Source organism: Argiope bruennichi, chromosome 5 (genome assembly GCF_947563725.1).
Source record: "Argiope bruennichi chromosome 5, qqArgBrue1.1, whole genome shotgun sequence".
Lineage (NCBI taxonomy): Eukaryota > Metazoa > Arthropoda > Arachnida > Araneae > Araneidae > Argiope > Argiope bruennichi.
Genome location: NC_079155.1, coordinates 78992890 through 79020023, shown reverse-complemented (window position 1 = coordinate 79020023; position 27134 = coordinate 78992890). Strand labels below are relative to the sequence as shown.

Here is a 27134-nt window from a genome sequence, read left to right as displayed (position 1 = left end):
TTCTTCGTAAAATTAATTCGATTATTATTGAAAAATGTGTGAATTAACGGTTACAGTTTCCATTTTAATCAAGTCAAATGTAATGCAAAACGTCATTAAAATTCATTGAATATCATATTCATTTTTGAAGAAATTAACTTCGAAGTTAATTTAAAACATAAGTTCATTTGTTAAATATTTTATTTCAATGCTTATATATTTATTATTTATTTGTTTCTATATAAATTGTAAAAATATTTCGAAATACATTTTTATTCATACAAATAAAATTAATTCTTCTTTATTCTTTATTAATACTGAGTGGTATTTTTAGAAAAATTCCAGAAAGCATCCGAATATTTCACACTAGACTCCATAAAATATTTTACAAATAAACAGTTCACATTTAAAAATACGTTTGCATTATCACAAGACAATGTTTTATTATATTCGTATTTTCATTTATCATACTGCAACGTATGGACCCATTATGAAAATTTTCAGCCTTTTCCAATGCATCAACCTTTAGTGGAAAAATCAGAATAACTAAACTTTATGTCGTTGACATCAGCCATGGTTGACTGGCTACTCTCAAGCTTTTTCTTTTTGAACTTGTGCACTTCTTTGACTGAATTGCTGCAGGTCAAAGCAAACTTGAGGTCTTTTGCCATTAGCTTGCCAATATCTTCCTGCAAAAGAATAAAGTAATTAATTACTTTTTCGTATACGTAGTATAGAGAAAATATAGTAATCGTCAAAAAATTAGAAGTCGTGATTTTGACGAATCTCCACCTTTTAGTCCTGCCTAATTTCGAAAAACACATTTTTAGAAAACGGCCGTCTGTCTATGAAAAGACAACACAAAAACGCTTTGAGCTAGACGGTTGTAATTTGGTATACTGTCTTTACACCAAATAAATAGATTTCTATCAAATTTTGAGTGAAATCCATTTAGAGGAGGTCCGTCAATCCAGCTATTCGAATTTAAGTTAACACGATAATTACAACACGAGAAGAGCTAGATAGATAAAATTCGGTACACAAAATTAACATTTTTAATTTAGACGCCAGTTAAATTTTGAGCCAAAAAATCCAATTAAGGGTTGACTGCCTATAAGTTTGTACTTTCAGAAATGTGTAAACGCGATGATTTAAAAATCAATGACCTAAATATATCAAATTTGATATGGAATTTTGTATCTACATCTGAAGTTTTGTGTCAAATTTTTGTTTGTAATCAGTTGAGAAAAATGTGTCTAAAACACAAATTAGATTCTTTGATACCATTAATACATCCAGGAATTAATCGCCAAATAACTCACCAAGGATGACACGATATCTCAATAAAAATGTTTAATTTCACACCAAAAGTTAATATTTGGTAACTATTGTATGCCAATGTTATGTAAGGCGTTCTCTGGCATGACAAATATATTAGAGAGCATACTAAAAAATTTTGAAAAAACTACTCCACTTTTTTTTTTTTTTTTTTGCAATCAATTTTATGCATTTATTTCTAAAATCACAAAGTAAACTTTGAGAGTAAATCACATATAAAACGCAATCTCTTTTGTCTATTCGTACTGTTGTAAAAATAATTAACTTTTTGACGATCAATTTTGTTTATGCAGAGTATTCTTAAAATCATCAAACAAATTTTGATGCAAACCTGCGACTACTACGGTTGTGGTATTTAACCAGCTGGAATAAAGTCATCGAAAACTTCTCACATACTTTCTAATAAAGGTTTTATCTCTTCCCCACCGACATAAAATTTTGTACCTTAGCCAAAGTGACAGTGCTCAAATTTTTATTTTCAGAATCCGTACATAAGAGTTATGTACTTCACATATAGTAAAGAAAACTGAATATGCACTTTGAACCCCTTTTGTTTATTGAATGAGATGAAATATGATATTTAACTATAATTTTAGTAATAAAAATCACTCGCCGTTTATTTACTTAAATCGTAGAACTTCTGAGTATAGCGTTTACGTGCATAACAATGTATAGACACGCAGATGGACGAAAGATTTCATTAATGTAACACATATCGCTATTTGAGACACTGTAACTGTATATTAAATTTCAGTTTTCATTGTGTTTCTGAGTTTTTTTATTTACCTGATCTCGGTTAGACAGAAAACCAAAATTTATGGGAATGGATTTCTTTCAAAATGTGATACACATCTCCAGTTGAGACACTAAAACTGTGTATTAAATTTCATTTGTCTTGGTCATTGCGTTTTTAAGTTATCATGTTATTTTGGACAGATAGCCAGTTTATTTTTTTTTATTTACAGATTTCATTCAAACTTTGATAGACGTCTACAAATTTCGTCCACTGCACTCGAAAAATACAAATTTGCTACATACTAAATTTCATTCGTCTAGCTCAAAGTTTTTAAATTATCGTTTCATCAACAGACATAAACAAAAAAAAAACATATTTCTCGGTTTCGGAGAAGTCTGAAATAGAAATATACATCAAAATCCAGAGATCAAATTTTTTGGCTATAACAATATTTGTGTGCTGGCATTCTTCAGACTAAACCTAGATTTTTCTAGAGGTACCAAATGTGGTACATATATACTTTAAAAAGTGGGAATATGCGCATCGGTCCAATTTTTTTGAATTTTAATTAATTAAAAAATTAAGAGAAATTTTGACATTTCCCTGTGGTAACGTTCAAAGATATTACCGTACGATTATATTACCCTATAAGCTATCTGCTGAAGTAAAGAAATGATTTTTTTTAATTGAAAAATTTAAGTATCATACTATTTTTCTTTGTTTAATAAATTTTTCAATATTAATTTAAAGCATTGTACATAAAATCCTTTGCAATATTGTAATTTAATTAATTTGAATTTAATTATTGTGATACTGCCGACTATGTAAATTATAATTTTAACATGATATTTAAACTATAATTGAGAAAATTAATGAACCTTCACTGATGTCCTGTTGATACTGTTAAAAAAAATTGTGTTATTAGAAACCTTGCTTTTTAGGAGATATTTAATTTGATAGTTACAACACTCGAAGAATGTGATTAGAAGAAAGAAAAAAAAGAAGAAGAAGAGAAATTGAGATATATGGCTGCTGGCAGTGAGGTCTATCTTTGTATAAGAAAGGCCGAATGGAAATTAGCACAGAATGCTGTTGTGAAAAACTTTCATTCACTCTAAAGTCATGTAATATTTAAATTTGAAAAAATTATATTCCGAACAATGTCGAGTATATCTTTAAATTTTAAACGCTAAACAACAGTAATATAGCAATTATCTGTTTAGGAAAAGTATTCAAAATGCTTACCTCAGAAATTTCGATTGATTACTCTGAATTGCTGAGTTATCCTGTTACACATAAAAAACAAATACTTTGGGGAAACTGATTTCTATAAGCATACATATATTCGTCGTCTTTGCATGTGAAATTAATTTCTAGATGATTGGTTTAAGCAAATCACGTCGCGCCAGCAACCTTAAGATATTGAGTTCCAAGTAAGTAAGAAGACTGTGGCGAACTCAAGTGAGTAAAGTAATGTTTAGGGTCGAGTTAACTCCACTCCAATTACAGAACGCATCTCCTAAGAGAAAGGATGTTCCGAGGCCTATGATGGCTCTTAAGACACAACTTCAATATCCCACCTTCTGCTATCTTGAACGCGACCATTCGTATTTCCTTGAGCATTTAGATAGGACGATTATTTTTTATTCTTTCTGCCAATTATTACATTTTTATTTAATAATTAGCAGAAAGTATAGAGGGAAAAGAGTATCAGAAATACTTCATGTTGTATCCTTCTTCACATGTTATGTATCTAAGGATACATATATTAAGTTTTCCTTTAAATCTTATATTAGTGTATAAATTTTTATTTACCAAAGTCTAATTCTAAAGTAATAAAAATAATTCTGAAAAGGATGCTGTTTAAGAAAAAATATCCCTCAGAAACATTGAAAAAGGATTGAGCAAAAATGTTTATTACCTCAGATGACATATACTTTCGATATTTCCATAAAAATTCCAAAGCACCGACAGCGGCTGCTAACAGTATGCCCACAAGTAAGACAACGAAAACTCCTCCCACGTGCCCAAGACCCAGTTCTCGGACAGAGCCGGATGGCGCCTCTACGCATTTCCCGCCTCCCCGCTTCTGTTTCCACCAGCGTTCTTTCAGGGTGTGCAAGATACCTCCCTCCTGCAGTTTTAGGATACCTCCGGATAGCCACGAGCTCAATGACCCATTGCCTGAAAAAACAAATTGGTGAAATAAACAAAAGAATTTGAATTGAATAAATTAGCGGAACAATTCTCCTTTTGACTTTCCCTTACACAGCCATAAGATGCCCATAATAATTTAATAAAAAAATATGCAATTCTATAGTGAGAAAAATATCAAGATAATGTCTTAATTTAATCTTAGTTCTGTATATATCAACCTGTAATTTAAGTATAATACCAAATAATAGTTTTTATAGGTCCAAAAAATTATCAGTGCATTCCGATTATTTCTTTTGCTGAATAAAGATGATGCAAGGATTCTCCTCCTTAAAAAAATTGTACAGCTTAAATAAATTTCAGAAAATATATATCGTCACAAAATTATTTTCTAATTAAGAATCAATAAAATGTGTTTATAGTAAAAATTATTTTAATTTATTCTATTAAACAATCTATATATTTAAGATAATCAAACAAAAAAAAACCCAAAGAACTAATTATCCAACTATTGCTTGTCCGATTTCATCAGGTTTTGTTTTGTATGAAAACTTCTAGAAGCACCAGCAATGGCTCTTTGCCTCTCTAAAATTTCGAAAGATATTAAAAAACAAAACTTTGACAGAGTCCCTCCCCCCAGTTTGAACAACGGGGTCATTTTCTCTAGTTTGTAAACATTACTAACCAATTAGAACATTCTATGTTCTATTGTTCAAGTTTAATTTAAAAGAGTACTTCATTTGTTGGGTAAAAATGTATTGAATCCGCAATTAAGGCATTGCGGATTTTGTCAATGGATGGATTTAACACATTTTTTTTGTTTTGTTTTGTCAATGTGTTCAAAGAAATTAACCTATATTATTTTCTTGTTGTTTGGACTTTCACCTTCAATTTAGCAAAAAAAATATTATCAATTAGTTATTTAGTTTCGCTTTTATCGCAATTTAAAAATGGAAGAACAAGACGCGCGTTTCAGACATATTTTATTGTATTATTTCGAAAAAAGCAAGAACCCATCACAAGCGCACAAGAAGGTATGCGCCATATATGGGAATGAAGCCTTGAAAGAAAGGCAGTGTCAAAAATGGTTTGCCGAATTTCGTTCTGGTGATTTTTCACTGAAAAAATGAGAAACTATCTGACCGCTTATGAGACCCGTATAAAACCTATTATCGATTCAGATCGTCATAACACATCACATGAGATTGCAGAGAAGCTTAATGTATCGCACACATAGATTTAAAAATTTTTTTAACAGCTTGGCTGCGTCAAGAAACTTCATTTATGGATCCCTCATAAGCTTAAGAAAATTCATTTGATGCATCGCGTTAGCATCTGCGATTCGTTTCTGAAACGCAACGAAATTGATCCATTTCTGTAACGACTAATTACTGGTGACGAAAAGTGGATAGTTTATAACAATGTTACTCAGAAAAGATCTTGGATCGAAGAAATTGAACCTGCCCAGACAATATCAAAAGCTAAGATTCATCAAAAAAAATATTCTGTCAGTTTGGTGGGATTATAAAAGAATTTTGCACTTTGAACTTTTATCAAGAAACCAAACGATTAATTCAAACGGTACATTCAACAACTCGCCAAACTGAGCGACAGAATTGGCGAATCGTAAAGGTGTTGTTTTCCAGTATGATAATGTAAATCCCCACACATCTTTGGTCACTCGCCAAAAATTATTGGAACTAGGTTGGAATGTGTTGTCACATCTACCATATAGTTCCCGACCTTGGGTCTTCAGATTACCATTTATTTCGCTCCATGCAGAATTCCTTAAATAATAAAATTTTGAATGAAGCTCATCAGGTAAAATCACATTTAATTCGGTTTTTCGTTTGCAGAAATCGGAAATTTTACATTTTTTATGACATTATGGAATTATGACACTGTCTGAAAGATGGAAAAAGGTCATCTACAAAGATGGATATTGCCTAATTGAATAAAGTTACATTTTTAAGCAAAATGTTTTAATTTTCCTACTGATTTAAAATTCGCAATTACTTAGTTGCCAACCCAATAGATTCATTCAAGTTGGTTGATATGATTTCATTAAGTTAACTCTCTTAGAATAGTTTATATACATAGCAAAAAGTGCAGGCGTAAGGCTATTAAAACCGCTCGGCTTTGATATCTTTAACAATTTAAAGTTAGAATTTTTTTTTTTGAGAAATCATGAAAATTAAGTTATGCATATCAGATTTAATTGAAAGTAAACACAGCTAATTAAATCAGATGACCGCCAAAAATGGTTAACTATAAAATATATTGATATACTACATACGATACATAATAACAAGTATCATGCATTGAGTCTACTTCATCGTAATCAATTCCAATATGCCTGGTTTTATTTTCATTAATTTCAAATTAAATTCAAGTCCTAGTTTTAATATAGTCCTATATTTATTTTTAATTAAAATCATAACATAAAAAAATGGCAAAGATATAGATTTTTAAAAATAATTGCATATTTTATCTCCTTTTAGGAAATACATTTATATTCTTTTATATTATATAGCTGAATATTGCTTAATTTATTATTTATCTCTTTTATGAATATTTTGAATATATTATTTATCTCATTCATAAGATTTCAATCGCATGAAATATATGAAACTGATTTCTTTACTAATCCGAAAAGCTATCTGTTCAGATAAAACATTATCTATTTCGGTATCCTTACAGTATGTTACAATTTTTGAGTATTGACGCACCATAGTGTGCAATTTACAAAAACGTGTGCTAAAATATGTATTTGAATATTTAATATGTATTTGAAACATTTATGCAAAATTTACAAATAATGTTTTTTATTAAAAAACTTTTGTGTAAAAATTTTACAACTAACTCTTATGTAATTAAATTCTAATGATATATGTACAATAATTTAAATAATCTTAATATAATGAATACAAAGAAAAAATTTCAAAATTTGGAAATAGTTATTTAGTAAAAAAGAAAAAAAACAACCTATTTAATGGAAAAAGATCTATCACATGGCATATACTGTGTTTATCTTAACAGACTCCTTTTACTTCAAACCTTTCCTACTTTTAATTTAATCAGATAAGCTTTAAATGCAAAGCCATTTTACCTTTCTTTGTAGCGATTCCATATCCCTTATGATCGAGCAACCCTCCAATTTGGGTGAGATTGCACTCCCTCTCCGTTAGAAACTGGATGGAGGCCGATTCCATCAGGTAGGCGTAGTTCCCTTTGTACACTTCCTCTTTGCCCCTCTCGTTACTTTCCATCAGCACTTCGGGGTGTTTCTCCATGAAGGCCCACATCTTCTTGTAAACTTCGATGGACGAACTCTGAAAGGAAACGGCATATTTCATGATCTAATGGCAAGTTAAGATTATTCAGAAAAATGCCTGTCACAGTTCAGAATAGCTTTTCGAAACTGATTTAATGCTGATTTCTTCGTTTTAAAAATTAGCAATCTTTCGCAATCAGCTGGTTATTACTTGCGTTTAATTTCAATTAAATGGAAAGCTTTATGTTTCGGATCCTTTCAAAAAGATATTTATAAGTATCAATGTCGTGATATATTTTAGAGTTGTGAAATGAAATTAACTTTATTCTGTAAATGAATTTTACTAATAGAATCAAATCCCATGACGTAATAATACTACTGAAAATGGAGATATTTCTCTCATTTGTCTCCTGATTTTTTAAAACGGTCTTAAACGGATATTAAAAATGGTCTTTCTTCCTTTGCTTTAAACAATGGAATAAAATTTAGTTACTGAATATCTGATGAGAGGACAAAAACAGATTGAATTTTACTGCAATAAGGAAACCTGCTATTAAAAATTTTACAATATATATATATATATATATATAATTGTAAAATTTTACTCTTAACGAACTCTTTCACGTTTTTGTGTAAAATATATTTAAATCTTTCGATCAAATTTTCTTAAGAATTACAAAGCTTTCTTTTTGCATATGCAGCATATGATAAAGTATAAAAAAAACAAGATGTTTCAATCATTACTGGCTGCGTTTCCATAAATTCGGATATACTTGACACAATTTTAGGCAATACAAAGTAAAAGGTTTCTCTTTAAATAATGGTTCAACAGAATTAGAAAGATAATGAATAGTAATTTAAAAACCGTATCAGTTGATACTTTTATTCCATTGATTCAGTGGATGATTTCCGAACCACTTGTATCATGAAAACTTCTGATTGTAATTATTACACACGCCGGCTTTCTTTAATTCAACAATTATTTCTAAAGTACAATATGAAAGATGCAAACTGTAGATAGGCAACTGAAGAATTCTTTCTTGATTGATCTTGAAGGAATAAATCCTGTCATGGAGAAGAGCAAGGTAGGTCTAAACTTTTTCGGTCATTTCGATACGATTGATCATAAAAAAAAATCATTTATTATTTTAAATATGAATTAAAATTTGACTTTAATTTTCCTAAACTACATTTTTTTAAAGTAAGTACTATATCTCATTATGTTTTCGATTTTCCATTCATCATATTTATTTGCTACACCATGCTTCAATTTTGATTCGATTGAAGGCAAATGACACCTCTTTGACCAGGTGTCTAGACTGTCTTAATAGCATATATATTGTTATGATATATAATATTGATTTTCTGCATTGTTAGCATCATCTTTGAAAAGAGAAATTTGCAGCACTTCTTAAAGGATACTAAAGAATGTCAGGTCAATGTCTCGCAACCAATGACAAATATTTGGTCGCCATTTTTTTTTTAAATTGCTGATTATAATGATAAAAAGGAAGGTTCTGAAAAAGGCAACAATTTTCGGTGCTATCTCTTTTATTATTGTCACTGCTGAAATGAAAGATTTATGGCTATTCTTAAAGAATGTTGAATGAATGAAACTAAACTCTCGTCTATGGCGAAAAAACTTGGCGAACATTTGGAAAAAAATTGGCGATTATTGTGAAAAAACAAAGGCTGTAGAAAATACAGGAATACTGGCACTATCTTTCTTGGGAACCGTGATCAAAATTACTTCTAAAAATTCCAGTTCATTGTTATAAGTCCCTAAAATGCGAGATTTTGTGATCATGTGAAGATTAAATATCTTTTTGGAATGTTATCGCATTGCGAGCGGATGGGCCGAGCACTATTGTGCAGTTGGTGTTGTTTAATTAATGATTTATCTTTCGTATGTGTGTTATTAATTTCTGAGTATTATCCTATTTGTATATACTTCGTTTGTATTTTTACTAAAAAGTGCTGCGTATGTTTTGGGAAATAAAACTCCGCTTTCAATTGACCCACCAATCAGACTATTTTCACCGTGCATCCATTGACCGATTTTCCACAACATAATTTTCCTTCATTCCCTGTGACTCCAACCAGTTACGGCAAACAGACAGAACTTTTAGTACTTTATTCATAAATGAAATTCTTCTTATATTTTATTCAAATAAATGCATTATTTAGAAAGATCTGTGCTAAAAATATTGCATTTAGATGAGTGAAAAAGACCCATCTCCTCTTCCTCAAAAATGATTGCCATCATCTCCATTGTAAAAGTATAAAAATAGGTTTGCCAGGAACACAGTTATTTCTTAACGTAATTTTTGCGGTTTAACCGCAATCCAACAGACATCTATGGATAAGGTAAAGATAGAAAAATCTACACCTCTAATCATTTCACACCATCTGAAGAAATGTACAACAGATATTATGGAGGGGAATGAAAGTCTTCTCAAACACTTAAATCAAGACGAAGATATGATAACTTGAAATTCATTAGTTAATATGAAGAATTCCTCTGCAATGAATCGACCACTTCATTTTTTTTAACTTGATAACAACCAAACTCAAAAATAAACCAAAAGATCACTTGCTTCCCCCATTAATGCAATACCGTTTCAACAAATTTGAGCTCAGTGGATTATAATAATTTGACACCCTTTTAGAACCATATGTGGTAACTGTGTGTACTTATGGTCCAGCCAAAATAGTCATCTAATAAAATTACTGAGGAGCAAAAAAATATATATATATATAAATAATAAATAATATAATTATAAATAAATAATATTATATAGTTAATATATTACAATTTCACAAATATAAAATAAAATAATATCTGAAGAGTATTTCTTTATGTTACACCTGGACTACAGACCAGTTAACTCACTGGCAGCAAGAGAGCTTGACGTAATGAAACTTTCACCAATGATTATTTTTATTTTTGAACATTTTTACTAATATTTTTTATCAATTCTAATCGGGGCTTTTACAAAACATTTTGAATTTGCTTTAAAGGCTTTTTTTCCAAGTGATTACTTTTGTTTCTAAACTTTTTATGAGTTTGTTATTAATTTTCATGTGGCTTATACAAAAACAATTTCGAATTATGATTCCAAAAAAAAAACGTTCAATTATTATTTTATAACTAATGTGTTGTTTTGCCTTCTTGTAACTGTTTTTATCTGTCTCTTTGAATTATTTTTGCTTTATAACGTTAACCATCTTTTTTGTAGCCATTAACTGCTTTTAAGCTCAACATATACAAATTGTGTATAATTTAAAAAAACAAAAACCTTCTTCAAATTATTTTACAGGCATAACTATTCCTCCGAAATGCAGGAAATTGTGTCGACGACTGCATAAAGGGATGGAAATTTATTTCAGTTAAAAAAATAACTTACTCATGTTGCCACCAGATATCTCTGAATCCTGTATGAAGCATGTAAATGACGTTATGTAGTAACTGTTATGAAACCGATAAACAATTCACGAATTTTATTTACTGCCTCCCGACCCTCGCATCTTAATCCATGTGATGTTTGGCTGTGGTGGTATTTGATACATCTGGTAAGTAATGACAACATAAGGATCATATGACCTTAAAAAAAGTATTTTGAACCATGTACTGAACATTTCCCAAGAACACTTCTAGCAATTGTAGAATCCTTCTTGCAGTTTCACATATTATCTGAAACTGATGGATAACATGCGAAACTTGTTGAGCTGTAGTTTTATTTTCTTATATTGTTTACTGAAGTAAAAATTGATGAACTTCCGCTAATGTGTAAAAATTATAATAACTGTAAAGCTATTTGGAAATGGTACACTGTGTAAAAGTACCTAAAGTGGTACAGATTGTTTTCAATTCTTACACATTGCACAATGTTTAACATTCGCTGTTGTTGTTTCTAATGGCTCTTGTCTAGACAAGCCCACTGACTTTAAGAAGTCATTTGTGGTTTAAGCCAAGAGTACGTCTTGTTTTTTCAGCAGCGCCATTTAGGACCAAGAGAACGACTTAGCTACACACACATCACAACCCTTTTTACTTCCGGTTTACCCAGGGGCGAACTTCATCCATGCATTTCATTCACTCATCCACAGATCGTAATTTAGACCTGAATCAGAAAACGATCACCCCTGATCCAGTACCCCTAGTGGTATTACTCTCGACATGGAGGACTTTGTGACCACGACAGATTTATACGCGCGTCAGCCACCACACACGCGGGGAGTCTTCTGCCGGCTTAAAATTCGTATAAATGACTAACGTTTTCTTAAATGTGTCATTTCTTGATAAACTTGCTGTCGTTTCTTCATTATCATGATGACAATATGAGTTAGGTATTTTTTCCTCTACAAAAAGTTTAATATGTTACATGAGAGTTAACATGCATGTTAACCTTTCTTTTTGTCTCCTGAGTATGGCTTTACATCCCCTAACATGCATTTCCATTCACATTGTGAGGAATTATTTACGATTCTATGCACTAAAACTATTGAAATTAAAAACAAAATTCTGCTTAAAACAATATTGCTAATATAGTTAAGCATTTTACCTCAAAGAATGTTCTGGTTGATCCACTGGCGAGACATCCATATTTAATCTTCGTCTGCCGTGACAAGTCCTTCGCTGACTCAATAGGATAGACAACTTTCTCGATTGTGAGAAAAGCAGCTAAATTTGCAGTATACGAAGAAATCATGATTAGAGTAAAGAAGTACCATATGCCGGCAGCTGTTCGGGTGGCTGAAGATCTGAAGGGATACATAAGTAATGTTGATTAATTTATTCGTTTCGGAAAAAGAAAAAAAAAAGGATCGTAAAGAAATAATGCAAAAAAATGTGATGAATCATAAAAATTAAATTAATAGTATTGTCTTTATCTATGGTACAATTGACATCGATTATCATTAATAAAAGTGTGTATAATCTCTGTTCCATATTACAATAGAGTTGTCCGTGTAACGTTTGTATTTCAGAAATGCCAGTTAAGAGCCAAGAAAACTATATTATTTATGCAGATATCAAGAAATATAAAGAAAGTAGATATTTTCATCCATAATTTTACTAAATAACGAAAAATTAAAAAAATTTCGAGCTTTTCATTTTTATTAACTCCACATAATAATTAGCAATTGATGCCTAAAAGTACATGCTTAAAGACGAAGTGGAAATTTCAGCAGATTTTTTAATTCCATATTGACTGTTTCAAAAGTTTAGTTGTGTGTCATTCTGTTTTATAAAAAAAAATCTGTTGATCCGCAACGTGTTCATCTCGACAATTCGGCTGGAGTGTGAACATGTCCATTGTAATAATGATAAATCATGAATGTACACCAACAGCAACGACAGATTTTTCAAAATATAGTTTCAAATACCACTCGGTAAAAGCAATTACTGTATTAACAAAATAAAATAACGCATTATAGAGAGAATATTTTCATTAGATAAAAGCATAGTCTTACAAGTAAAATAAGTGATCTAGTATTTATATTATATATGCAATGGCGTATTCTATAAATGCATGAATGTCAGTTGATAAGGAAAAACAACAAGAAGACAAACTAGTAACATATGTATATTTTATTTCGTTATATTGCATATTAAAGGAGGGACTAATATCAAAAAGTGCCATATGGTCAAAGCATAACATGGCTGAAGAAATTAAATTGAGTGGAGGACATTATGAATTCAGTTTTCCTCTGTTCTCTCAATCAGTACTTTTCAAAAGCTGTTTATCTATTCTGTTATTAGCAACGAATTACTTGCTATTGTCAAGCTGAGCTGACTCCATACAATTGAATTATTACTTGTCACAAATTTCAACCTCTAAGTACTCAACTTATCCTATATACAGAATGTCTATAAAATTGCTCCAATAATTAATTTCTAAATCCTTATAGATAGGCATATATTTTCTATTAGAAGAAATCTCTATATGACGTAAAGAATTATATTTTATGTTTTTGTGTCAATTATTGTACTGCTGAAAATATTGAAATATCTAATTTTTTATTCAGTTCCTCTATCCTATTAGTCATATTTAGTAAATCATTCTTAAAACCCTAATATTTTGAACGATTTTAAATCATTTCAATGGTTTCCTCGAGGAATATCCATAAATCAACGAGCAGGGCTTGTTCAAGACGCTCATTGATTGACTTCTAATAATGAAATTCAAATTCTAATAATTCTGTCGGTTTTAGTAGTCAAAATATGGAACATTTTTTAAAAATATAAGTATCCCAAGAATATTTTACAAATAGGACTTATTTGACCAATCACAATTTTCACAATTACTTCACAATTTTTTGACTCCAACAACGTAAAATATAAATTTTTAATTCATGTAGATCATTTTTGTAATAGTAGAAATATATGTATATCTCTAATGGTACAGAAATTAACTATTGGGCCATGATTAGATAGATTAGAATGCATGTTCGAATCATGCTATAGTTCCTTTCCGGGTGATGATTGGATGCTTCAAGTGTTCTTTGATCACAAGAATGGTTTGGTTTGGTCATATTAACAACCCATTTGAAGCAACACTAGGGCTATTTTGAGACGGACATCGTAATTTTGAACCGACCGAGGACGACACCTGAGCTGGCACCCCCTCTCCACACCACACCAGCGGGAGGACATTTGATCATGACGGATTTAACGTGCAACAGACCCCCTTACACGACGGTTCTTCGGTGGAATCAGGTCACGAGCCTGAAACCCTCCGGTTCCGAAGCCGAGACCTTACCACCAGGCCACCGCGGCCCTTGATCACAAGAAGGCTCTGTTCTTATTACTTTATCATGATCACCTTTATCATGACTTAAAGAAAAGTATAATACCCCACCCTGCATTTAGTATCACATCTCTATAGCATTAATTACGTAATCACGTTCTAGACATCTTACCTTGGCGATATTTCACAGCCCTGCTGCATGAGTGAAGCGATGGTAAACCACATGCTGTTTAGAAGAGTGAAGTAGTTCTCTTCAATCTTGTCTTCCTGTCTGCATGGGTTTATGTTGTCCCACTCGTACGGGCTGAGTCTCCCCACTAGGAAAAGAATGAAACTCACTCCCAGGAAAGCAGCCATCACGAACAACCAGACCTCCGCAGAGAACGGGGACAAAAAGGAGAATAGGGATTTCACTTTTTCTGTCGGTTTCTTGAACAGGATGCTGATGCCCGTATTCATGAAAGGCAAGGTGAAATCGAGCACCTTCTCTCGTTTTGATGAGATGCTGAGATCAGCTATGGCCATGTCCGCCACCTAATTTGTAAGCATTTAAAAGATGATTTTAAGCAATATTAAAAAGCATAAGATTTTAAAAACGCATTTTATTAATATTTTAAAGGATAAATAGCTGTTTATCATAAATATGAAATTCAAAGCAAAACTTGTAACAGCCTGATGTGATGATATTTATATTCTTAGAAAATTAGAACTTTCATCTAATTCATAATATAGTTTAATTCTTATGGATAATTAGAAATTTTATTTCTCTTGAAATTTATAGTTCATTATTATCTGATATTCTTTATAATTAATGAATGTCCATTTAAGAGAGTATTCAATACTTAGACAAAGAAAAGTAGGAAGGGAAAATAAAAATAACAAAATCAAGTGAATAATAAATATGAAAATGGCTGATAAAATGTAAACATGTAAATTTTTATGAATTAAATATTATAAATTGGGTAAAAAATACAGTTAAGGGAATTACCTGATGGATATGGTTAAATAGTTCAACAAGATCGATAACGAATAACAAAACTTTAATCTATAATGCTTCTATAAAAACGGCATTGCCAAAAATCAACAACACACATGCAAATAGTATATATTAAATAGTAAACAGCTTTATGCTAACAACTAGAGAGCTTGCTCAGCGATCAACACTTCAAAGAAAGAATTAATTCACGTTTATGAGCTACATTTATAAAACCTCCTTCATGGGATATATAATTTTTGGGAAGGATTGGAAATAATAAAGATATCACTAAAATTAATGTATTTTTTAGAAATTTCATTTTTGTAACAAAAACTCCCATATATTCTGCATATATTCAGCATCCACTAAAAATCTCTATCTTCCTTCTTATCAAACTGCCTGCACAGTATAACATTATCACAGATTCACAACAATTTTGTTTAACTATATCAATTTTGATTGCAATAGGTGTTTTGATAGATTTGCAATGAATGCTTATTCAAGAATATGGGATAATTCAAAATTTAATCTCATTTTGCATTGCTAAAGAATAAAGAAAGAATAAAATCGACTAAGTAATATGTACAGAGACAATTAATGAAAATGGGCCATTCACATGTTATATAAATTTAATATATAATTTTAACTGATGAAACAATACTATACAAATAAAGAAAATTTTGATCAGTTTCCAATAAAGAAAGGTGATTTTCTAGTCGTTTTTGTTTGTGTGCCATTCTTTAAGTGATTGTGTCAGCCTCATATATAAAATATGAAAAACTTTCAAGTGTGTTTTTATTGGCCCCCGCATTTGGCTCTTTCCGCTTATGAAATTCCTTTTCAGGGACAGACAGATAGACAGACGTAATCCAAACAGTAGTTTTATGATCTCGGTGAGGACTAATGCTGGAAAATTCATTAAATTATAAAGTTGAAATATTTTACAATTACCACACTTTTTTTATTTGTATACTTTGATCGATAAAATTAAAAGTAAGTTGAATATGAAGTAATTATCAATTAATCAGAAAAAAACAACCAGTGATGTATGATTCTTACTCCTGACAGAACTTCCCCGACCATTCCATTCCATACACCCTTCTGTTTGTCTATTTCCACTCCGTACTTTTTATCCGCTACTTCCCGTATTTCATAGGAAAAGTGTAATTCCTTGGACAGTTCTTCAATGAGGTCAATGGTGAAGCCCTCATATCTCTCGTTCCCGCTCAACTGCTTCGGAGAATTCTTGAGCATGGCAAAAGGTTTGTTCTGCAAAAAAGATACTGATAATAAAATGAGTAATATATTCTTCATATCAGTCATTTCTTTTTCATAAATGTAAAGAAATTATTCATAACTTTAAACTCGCGTCCTTCTTTTTTTATGTACTTTTTTAAAGTAAGGCAATACAATCGAACAGAAAACTTAAGGAATATTTCAGTAAAAATTATTTAACGCGAATAACTTCGTGACTTGTCAACTGTAGATAATAGTTTGATTGGTGACTGACTACATGCCAGACTAAGTGATGTGAAGATAATTAAAAAGAAACCCATCTGAATTTCGCAAAATTAGTAACGTTTCGACTGCTGTTAAGTTCAGAATTTTCACTTTGCTTCTAGGAAAAATAATTATCCAATTCCTTACCAACATATTGTTTATAGTACTTTAATAGATATCTTCTTTCGTATATTTCTGTAATAGAGCGAATTTTATGTAAATATCTTCATATGGTAAAGATCATCGAACATGTCTCTTCGCTACTTGCCTTTTATCGACAAAATACAAACTGTGCTACAGATCTTTAGTTTTGTGTTAAAACCAAACTTTAAATTTTCTTCATATAGCTCTATATATTTCTGAGCTATAATATGTTTATATAAACAGAAAAACATCATATGCACATATAAACAGAAAAATGATTTAGAAACCCTTTATTAGATTTCATCTAAAATTCGAAAAAGAACTACAATTTTAAAAATGAAACCGTATGCCGAATCTCATCTATCTACTACATAACGGATTTCGTCTAAGATTTTAAGATTCAATGGCGAATGTGGACACTAGGGATTGCAATACCGGTATACCGGAATACCGAATGCCGGTATTTTGAGCCATTTGTGCAATTTTGTAATACCGGTATTCACAAGTTTAAATACCGGTTTTTCGGTATTTAGTAAAATTTTTTAAAATTGTCTCCACTATATGTTCAGGGATCACGAACATAGCAAAATAGTATACGTTTTTTTTTTATGTCTCCCTAACGGGCGAAATTAATTAGCTAATTAATGGCTTAATTAAGTGCTTAAATCAAAATTAGCGAAACATGGATTATCCCCGAAAGAAGATATTATATCCATAACGACTGGTGGAACAACAGTTATGAAAAAAGTTGGAAAGTTGATTGGTGCAAATCAGCAATTGCACTTCATGGAATTTATTAGGAGTAATAGATGTATTATACCAAAAAAAAATATAGAACAGAAGAATCCAAATACTGTGGATATAGAAACTTCGGATTCCAACTTTGAAGAGAGTAAGCGTGAGAATGATATTGACAATGCAGATAATGACAATGTAATTCTTGAAGAAGATATAGCTAATGAGGATGAAATATTTACCCATCAAGAATGGCTTCCTATAATTTATAAAGTTCGAAAAATTATTAAGATATTTAAACGTTTCCCTATAAAAAAGGATATATTACTAAAATATATACTAACTGAAAATAAAACAGAATATATGTTAATATTGGATTATAAAACACGTTGGAACAGTTTACTAATAATTTTTTTTAACGTTTTTTGAAACTGAGAAATCCAATGCAAAAAGCAATAATCGACTTAAAGCTGTAAATTAATTTTTCAGATAGTGAATTCGACTTAATATACAGAACTATATCAGCTCTACTTCCAATAAAACTGAGTGTTGAGGCATTATGTCGGAGAGATTCTTATTTATTAACAGCTAATGCAACAATATATTTCATGTTGCAGTCACTAAAAGAACAGCACACATCACTATCTGAAGAATTATATATTACATTGAAAAATCAAGCAGAAGAAAGGCATACCGAAATAGAAAATGTTTTATAGTATTTACATAATTGTAATGATTTTAAAAATGAAAATGAAAAAGAAGAAAAGAGACTAACCAATTCAAATCTGATCAAGTTTATAGTACATTTTCTTAAAATTTTTTACCCACAAACCTATCCACATTCAGAAGAATTCGGTACCGTTATCGAAGATTATGATGACACTAATGTCGATATTGAAAAGCAATTGTTTCTTGAACAAATATTAGATTTAGCGATAAATAAAATTTTAAAAAAATTCAACAAACCAAAATACAATACAGATATCACCTATATCCAAATCCATCTGATGAGGAATTGATTCATTTGAAGATGAGGGATTTTGAAGTAAATATTTGGAAAAAGTATATCACGCATTGCTAACAGTACCACCAACTAGCGCAGATGCCGAAAGAGCGTTTTCGACAACTGGTCATTTTTACACAAAATTACTTTTCAGGCTTAATGACAGTACAATGGATGCATTATGTTTTTTAAGATCACATTTCAAAAATTTGTAATAGTACCACAGACTAAATATTGATATTTACACTTTTTTTTGTGATTTAAATAAATAAGATGTTCCTTTATTTTATTTTTTTTTTGTGATTCTTTATATAATGTTATAATTTATAAGTTACAAATTATTTTTTGTGATATTTACATTCTTTAATAAAACAGGCAAATAAAACAAAGAAACACCTGTGTTTTCTTTCATTTTTTAAAATTTCTAATACCGGTATTAAAACCGGTATCCCGGTATTAAGATCTAAAAAATACCGAATACCGGTATTGAAATTTTTGTCCGGTATTGCAATCCCTAGTGGACACCCTTCAGCCCTGGGCAGTGCACAGTATGAAAACCCGTCAAACAGTTGATAGAAGGAAATGAATTGAAAAATATGTAAATGTCCATGTGCACACTTTTCGTAATATAACCTTCTTGTTTATTTTTATTGTTTCATTCGTTTTCTGTTCAATTAAACATTAGAAATTTCATAGTAATGTAAAATGAAATGAATTGATCAATTACCATATTTTGTTTTTTACTAAGCCCGAATAATAATTTATATTTTATTGTTACAATATCGAATTCATAATCTATAGATTAAATTCAATCCATATTTTTTAATAAAATTATAGATGTGCAGATGCTAAATTTGTATAAAGATTATCCATGTTCAAGATAGAAATGATATTTATTTGCCATTGCATAATGACGTAAAAAGCTTATGGACGCATTGCATTCTACCTTTTCTTTATTGTTGTTTTGTTATGAAAGTATAAAAGTTTCTCTTTTCTTCAACTAAGTGCTCACTTATTTGCTCCCATTAAATTAAACAGGAGAGAGATATAGACAAACAGGTGGTGCGTAAGAATAGAAGAGTGATTATATACCACACGGTGAGACCGCTTACAGCGCTTTCGAGCCATGAAGTTTGAAATTAACACTTACTTGCCTATAACTTAATAACAAGTAATCAAGTTACCCATTTTTATCTGAAATTTACAAATTGTTGAAGTGATTAATAGAATAAAACATTATTTTATATTTGTATATTTTTTTTGTTATTATATAATAGAATAGAATAGAATCCCCACTGTGTAAAATTAGAAGCTTTAGATGGTAATTGGAAATATTTATTGCAAGCGGCATCATGTGAAATGTATTGCTGAAGTTGCATGATTACGTATTCCGGCATAAAATCAGATAAGTTATCTATAATAAAATCAAAGATATGCGTTATTGATATTCAAAAAGCTCCATTATATAAAATATTTGATAATTATTTCATTTTTATAGAATCTTTAACCTATAATGCATTTCTACTGAGATCACCATGTATCATGTAATTGTTTTCTTTTTCTTTTTTTAAAAGTTGAATTGTGAAGTAGTTTATTTAAATGCCAATATTTGAGACTGAAATTTTGATAATTTATTTATAAAAAATAATCTTGTAATACTTTTGGCATTTCGATTAAATAACTTATTTCTGAAAAGGCAAGATATCGTTTCTTAAAATTAAAATGAACAATAAAAATGAGTTCCTAATATTAAATGAAATACAATCAAAGTTAATAATTTTCAGTACACACGAAACTCAATAAAAAGAACTTTTAAAATTTGAACAAATATAAAGAAGTTACCAGTATAGTAGTAATAACATATTTTCGATGTTCCAAAGAATATTCGGTAGTAACCTCCGGTTCAACCATGTCTGTAATATTTAAATATCTGCCAGGCAAAATAACTCCAATCTAAATTAAGAACGATAAGCTTTTTATTCTTAATTTACACTAATATATTTATACACAAGAAGTTTTATATTAAAAAATATCAAATTCCACATAATATAAATAAAAATAGTTCATTATTTAAACAAATTAATCCAAAAATGCTAATTTAATATTTTCAACTGATTTAATTCTTAACATTTTAAATCGTAATGTAAATGCCGTCTTTTTTTTCCTGTCTAAAAGCTTCACACTGAAATATCATGATAGAAAATACTAAACGATATTTATTGTATGGTGAAAACATTTATCAAATCTCGCACATTTATCAAATCGCAGAAAATAAATATTTTTAACACTGCAGTTTTTAATGTTATAAAATAAATTCAAAATACTATTGCAATTCAATGCTTATTGTCTGAATCAATTATCATATTTGTTTTGAAACATTTATTTTTCATTTTGTATAACATAAAGCTGATTAGCTTCCTTTTCAGCCTCAAAAGACTAAGCTTCTCAAAAATATTTTTTATAATTTAATTTCTCATAAAATGTCTCTCTTCTCATAACATTCATTATATTTTAATTCGCTAATTGGAATTCGCAAATAGAAATTCGTTTTTCTTGAGAAGAATTTCGTCCTGAGTTTCTCAAGGAAAATTCTATATTGAATCATAATTTTCTAAAGCTTCACTAATTAAAAGAAAAATTTCTTTTTTATGAACTGAACATTAATTTAAATTTTATGGCAAAGAATGCTTATGATTAACAGAAGAGAACTTACACTTTTAACTCAATATATATATATATATATATAATATAATATTATTTCATGCATATTACAAATAGATTTCACCTTTTTAAGACCTTCTTTCGACAGCTGCAAAATGTCGAGGTCGAAAGATGATCTAAATCCTTGGACGTCGAAATTCACCAATCCTGTAACTCCTATTATTTTATTCTAAGTAACAAGAAGAAAAATCTATGGTAAAGTATAGATCTTTAAATCTATTTAGTTTATTATACTAGACATTCATATAACACAAATTTATAACAAATAAAAGCGATAAACATTTTGATTTAATTTAATTTATATTTTTAAGCTAAATGCCTTTGGAGATGAGGTTATTCAGTCGGAATATTTGTTTTCTTGGCTGTCAAAACTATTAATATGGAATGGATTTATTTAAAATAATCCCATTTGATAAGACCGAAGAGTATGAATTTAGTGTAAACTGTTTATACCTCCATATCTAAAGTGTCTCCCAGTTAGGATATATAAATAAGTAAGAAACAGTAAAATAAGAAGGTCGTTAAGAATTTATTATTATTATTTTTACTATTTTTCTTTAATAGAGATTCTTTTATACTGGTTCATTTTAGAGTGACCCCATTCTTTGTATAAATGAAAAAAAAACATTCTTCAGAAGGTAACTTTTGAAAAAAAATGAACATAACTAATTTATTTTTACATTAATTATTTATCAATTGGTGAAAATTATAAAAATCAAGGATATCGAAATTCGAGATACTTTTCAACACAGGATTATGTCAAAAATTGTGTTCTCGATTTTCGGAATATCTGATTATTTTAAAAATAAAATAAAAATTGAGAAGAAATGTGATGTATGTAATTTAAGATTAATTTCTTTTCTAATTTCATAATATATTACATATTTATTTAGCTATTTTAAACCTATATAATGTTATAGGTTATATAACATTTTTACCTATTTATAATATATTATTTAATTTGCCTGTATTAGACATAAATTAAAGACCTATTTAAAAGTAAATAGTATTTATTTATAGTCCTGTAACTATAATTAAAGTTCGAGGCAAATTCACGAAAAACAATAAAAATTCTCAATTTTTCTGATTAATTCGGGATGTCTGAACATTTTAGTTTAGGTAAAATAGGATTGTATTTTGTATAAATTAAGAGAATATAAGATGAATGAATTTACTGATTTCATGTAATTGATGATACTCGTTCCATCAGTGCCTTTTCTGATATCGTCGCACGAGATAGCAGGAAAACTCTCCACGTGTTTGCCGTAGTCTAGATCTTGAAGTGCCTTCGAAAAAAGCACCACGGCGTCGTGAATCAGGGCGGAAGCTGTCTAAAACGAAGACACGATTTTAGTAAATTTTAAAATAAAAGATGTGAATAAATACAATTAATATAATAGTACAAAAAGCATATTTTAAATTTTGGTATTTATGTTTCATAAAATATGAAAAATATAGTGCAATTTCTAAGGCATTCTCTGATTACCAAACTTTAGAATGAAATAACATTGAAGATAGTAATGTAAAATTAATATGATTGCATCGACAGGCTCTTAAAAGTATTTTATGTCGACAAAATAGCCTCTAACTAACTCATAAACATCAGCAGTGGATCGAACTTTAATTTTCAATGAAATAGGCTTATTGACTTTTTAATGAATTAAAAATGATATAAAAGCAATTGTATTCTACACACGATGCCACTTCCGTTCAACAAAAATTTAGGTGTTATGGATGATGAGACAACTGTAAATTATACTGAAACTTTGCGAAATAAAGAGAAAGTATAGTTTTTGTCAAGAAATCGAGATTCGAGATTTTGACGAATCTCCACATTTCAAACTTTTTGGAGTCCGAAAATCTTTGTCCCCCCCCCCTCTTAAATACGTTTCAAGGGACAGATGATATTTCGTATACTTTCTTTAGGTCAAAGTAGTAGATTTCCAACAAATTTGAAATGAAATTCCTACTGAATAAGTCAGTCTTTCTTGTTGTTTCAACACAAGTGAACTCGGTGACTCCAAACGCAAAGATAAAATTTAGTGGTATATTTAGTATATATTTAATAGTATTAAAATGTATTAAGTAGCATGGAAACAAAGAGCTCAATGTATGAGAAAAAGTTGAATGTATCTCGTTTCAAATTGCTATCTGAAAATCTCATATTTTACTGTTTGACTTTAAGCCCCCAATATTACGCAAAATGTGTTTAAATGTCAAGTGTTTATGTATTTAATGTATGTGTTGTTACCATGTGTTTAAATTACCTGACCAGATTAAAACGCGATTTCATTTGAGTAACACAATATTTCATATTTTGGAAATCCGTAAGGATTAAATATCTGAACCATTTGCAAATATTTTTATTAATTATCACGTTATTGTAAATTAATAATTTCTCTTATAAAAAAATTATAATATTGATATTTTTGTCATATACAGTTGTGATAAGCATTTTATTTAATTTCTTTTATACGCTTTTATTCAAATAGATTTCTTTCACATTCGCAAAGATTTTTTGTAATAGATTTTTACTCATTTTTTGATATGTTAACTACTAAGATTCCTTAAAATTCTATCTTTACGAAGCTGATGCAGTATTTTCATAAGTAAATTAACAATTGATTATTTATTTTTTATTAAATTTGGTTGCACATCCATGGCTCCATCTGTTGCTCAAATTAAGAAAAACTGGTAAAGAAATTTTGTAAAAAATATACCAACGAATTATGAAATATATTTACTCGTTGACTTCCAACTTAATTTAAAACTTAGATTTTATTAAAGTTATTTTTAATTAGGCTAAAAACATTAGGATTACAATAACTATAAAATAAAATAAAATTCAGAAAGAAAAAATCTTTTGGCGAATGTTAGCGTAAAATCGACAAAAAATTAGTTTAAAATTTTTTTTATACATTAAAAAAAATTTTAAATACAATAAACTATAAAAAAGAAAAAAAAATTAAAAGAATTCCTTGTTTAAAAGAAATCTTAAAATGGTATTACATTGGTTTTAAAATTAGACTAATGGATTGTGTTTCTAGTTTATTTGTTGTTGAAAAATTGTTTACATGTTTAAGAATACTTACTGATTTGTCAGTCAAAACAAAAGAGAAGGAATAAAATATATTCTACTTAGCTGGAAGTGAAATGTAACAATCCTATAAATAAGATGCTAATGGGTTAAAAACAAAAAAGTAGGAAATAACAAAATAAAAAAAATTATGTAAAGCTTTCAAAATGTAAAAAAAAAGAAATCAAAATCAAAACTCTGTTGGTCAAACAAAAATCGTGAAAACACGAAATGCTAAAGGAGATAAGGAAATAAGAAACTAGAAAAGGTAATCTCTAAGTTAAAAAAAAGATTAAAAAAAAAGAAATTTTCTAATTATTTTTTTTAAGAATAAGTTATGAAAATATTTAAAATTTGATTTCTGAAGAATATTTACTTAACTTGTTTACGTTGTTACAATCATGTTTCACACTATCTAGTACATTAATAAATGCTTGCATTATTTTTAAAAAAATCATTTCGTTACTTTCCCAGCAATGAAATCACGCTCAGAAATTTTATATATGCATGACAGTAAAACCTGGATTAATTTTTGATCTTAAGAATCGTTAAAAATGCTTAGAAAAAGAATTATATTATAGATTTAACATTTTTACAGTCATGCATTGAATTGAGAATTTTTGCAAACCCGAGGCAAATATATAGTTTACAGTGTATTAACAATGTATATAACTTTTATTAAGGGAGATGGGATATTCTCGATAAAGAAAATATTCGAAATTTAAGTTTAAATTTCAAAAAATTATCTAAAATGTTGAATATATTTATATAGAAAGAATGGATTATCTTCTTTATGAGATATCATAACAATATTTGTTTAGTATTGATTTTGAAATATTTGTATTAATATATATATATATATATATATATATATATATATATATATATATATATATATATATATATATATATATATATATATATATATATATTAATAGTAAATCAAAAATATGACGTGATGTGATATTCCTCAAGATCATCAGTCACAATCGGTAAGTTAAAAAAGGAAATTCTGAATAAATTCAAATTATATTCCAAAATAATGGATAATATTTTGGATATGAGTGAATTTAATTTACAACTTAAATTTATTATCCTTTTTACTTGCTTAAAATAAAAATGTTAAAAATATTGAATATTATACAAATATAAAATCAGGGAAATAATTCCTACATATGCTTATCATTACAATAAGACTCTTAATATTAAATTACTGCACAGAAATAAGTAAGAATGGGGTAAACAGTTGCATAGTACTTGTAAATATTAAATTGCAAAATACAATAAATATTATATTTAAAAAATTATAAATATTAATTATAATATTAAATAATTATACAATGAATATTAAATTAAAAAATATTAATTACAAATTTTATACGAATGCAATAAAATAATTTTATGCCCTCGCCGAATTTTGACATAAACATGTTTTGAGAAAAGGGGAGAAACCAACGTTAATGGTCTCCCTAGAAACTTTCTCGGACATTCTCTAATAAAAGTGATATCTCAGAAAATGAATTGCATGGTTTTGGCATACAATAGTTACGAAATATTAACCTTTGGCGTGAATTAAATATTTTTACTGAATCAATCATGCCGAACTCGATATATATATATAATATATATATATATTTTACAATTGGTAAATAGCATCTGAAAATCGAATTTGTGTATTAGATGTTTTTACTAACCGATCGAAAAAAAAATTTACCCAAAGATGCATTTGTAGTCATAAATTCTCAGACTAAATATATTTAAGTCATTGCGTTTTTCAGTTATCGCGTTTATATGTTTCTGAAAGAAACATGTAAGGTCAGGTGAACTCCTTGTTGGATTTAGTTCAAAATTTAGTATCTACATTATAGATGTTAAATCTGTAAACTGAATTTTATCTATCTAGCTCTCATCGTTTTGTATTTATCGTGTTAACTTATATTAGAACATCCGGACATATAGACTTCCGCTGAGTGGATATTGCTCAAAATTTGATAAAAATCTACAAATTTGGTGTAAAGACCGCATGCCAAATTTCATCTGTCTAGCTTAAAGCGTCTTTGAATTATCTTTGTCACAGACAAACAGACGGACAGACATTTTCCAAAATTGCTCAGGGAGTTCTAAATCTTGGAGATTTATTAAAATCTAATAAGAGTTTGAATCTTTTGACGATTACAATACTTTCTCTATACAAGATACAAGGTAAAAAAACGAAAAAAAAGAAGACAAAAAAAACTTTTGGGGGGGGGAGGGTTCTTATTAATTACATTTTTCAGTGTTAATTTATGAACTTTTTGCTTTTTAATTTTATGCATTTCTGTAATACGAGCATTTATTGATAAAATTGAGAAATCGATTTTTTAAAGTTATCTTCATTCCATTTTTCAAAAAAATTATTTTGTGCATTACATAAGAAGAGTATTTCGCATGATATTGTACGAATTCTGTGATATAAAAACAATGTGTAACATGTGGTTGAATTGAATTAGAAAATAAGAATATGATAATATTTCCAATTTACGATAATCATGCAAAAATTAAAACACACAGAAATCGAATCCACAGCATTTTCTCTCAAATTCATCAACCGATAATTGGTCTCATTCAGAAGTTGTTGATATAAGAGACTTTCGGTTTTCACTAGCCGAAATCCAGTTATATTGGCTCGACTGTATTGGAAATCTTCTAAATCTATTGTGTGGAGATCCTAAAAAAAAGGAAAAGAAAAATCGATGCATTTTCTATC

General features: G+C 29.0%; 1 protein-coding gene across 2 annotated transcripts in view; it reads right to left on the bottom strand.

Moving 5' to 3' along the window:
* Positions 1–264: 264 nt before the first annotated feature.
* LOC129969405 (glutamate receptor ionotropic, kainate 2-like) overlaps positions 265–27134 on the bottom strand; it is a 42025-nt gene continuing 15155 nt past the window's right edge. Inside the window, exons 6-15 of one of the 2 annotated variants that reach the window (XM_056083967.1) lie at positions 26937–27095; positions 22488–22643; positions 21377–21481; positions 20434–20544; positions 16269–16478; positions 14406–14767; positions 12047–12245; positions 7317–7539; positions 3975–4237; positions 265–668 (exon numbers count right to left, since the gene is read on the bottom strand). In XM_056083967.1, the coding sequence (XP_055939942.1) occupies positions 498–668; positions 3975–4237; positions 7317–7539; positions 12047–12245; positions 14406–14767; positions 16269–16478; positions 20434–20544; positions 21377–21481; positions 22488–22643; positions 26937–27095 (1959 nt within the window). In that variant the 3' untranslated portion in view covers positions 265–497. The remainder of the gene's footprint in view (positions 669–3974; positions 4238–7316; positions 7540–12046; positions 12246–14405; positions 14768–16268; positions 16479–20433; positions 20545–21376; positions 21482–22487; positions 22644–26936; positions 27096–27134) is intronic. The other variant, XM_056083968.1, reaches the window with a different exon arrangement.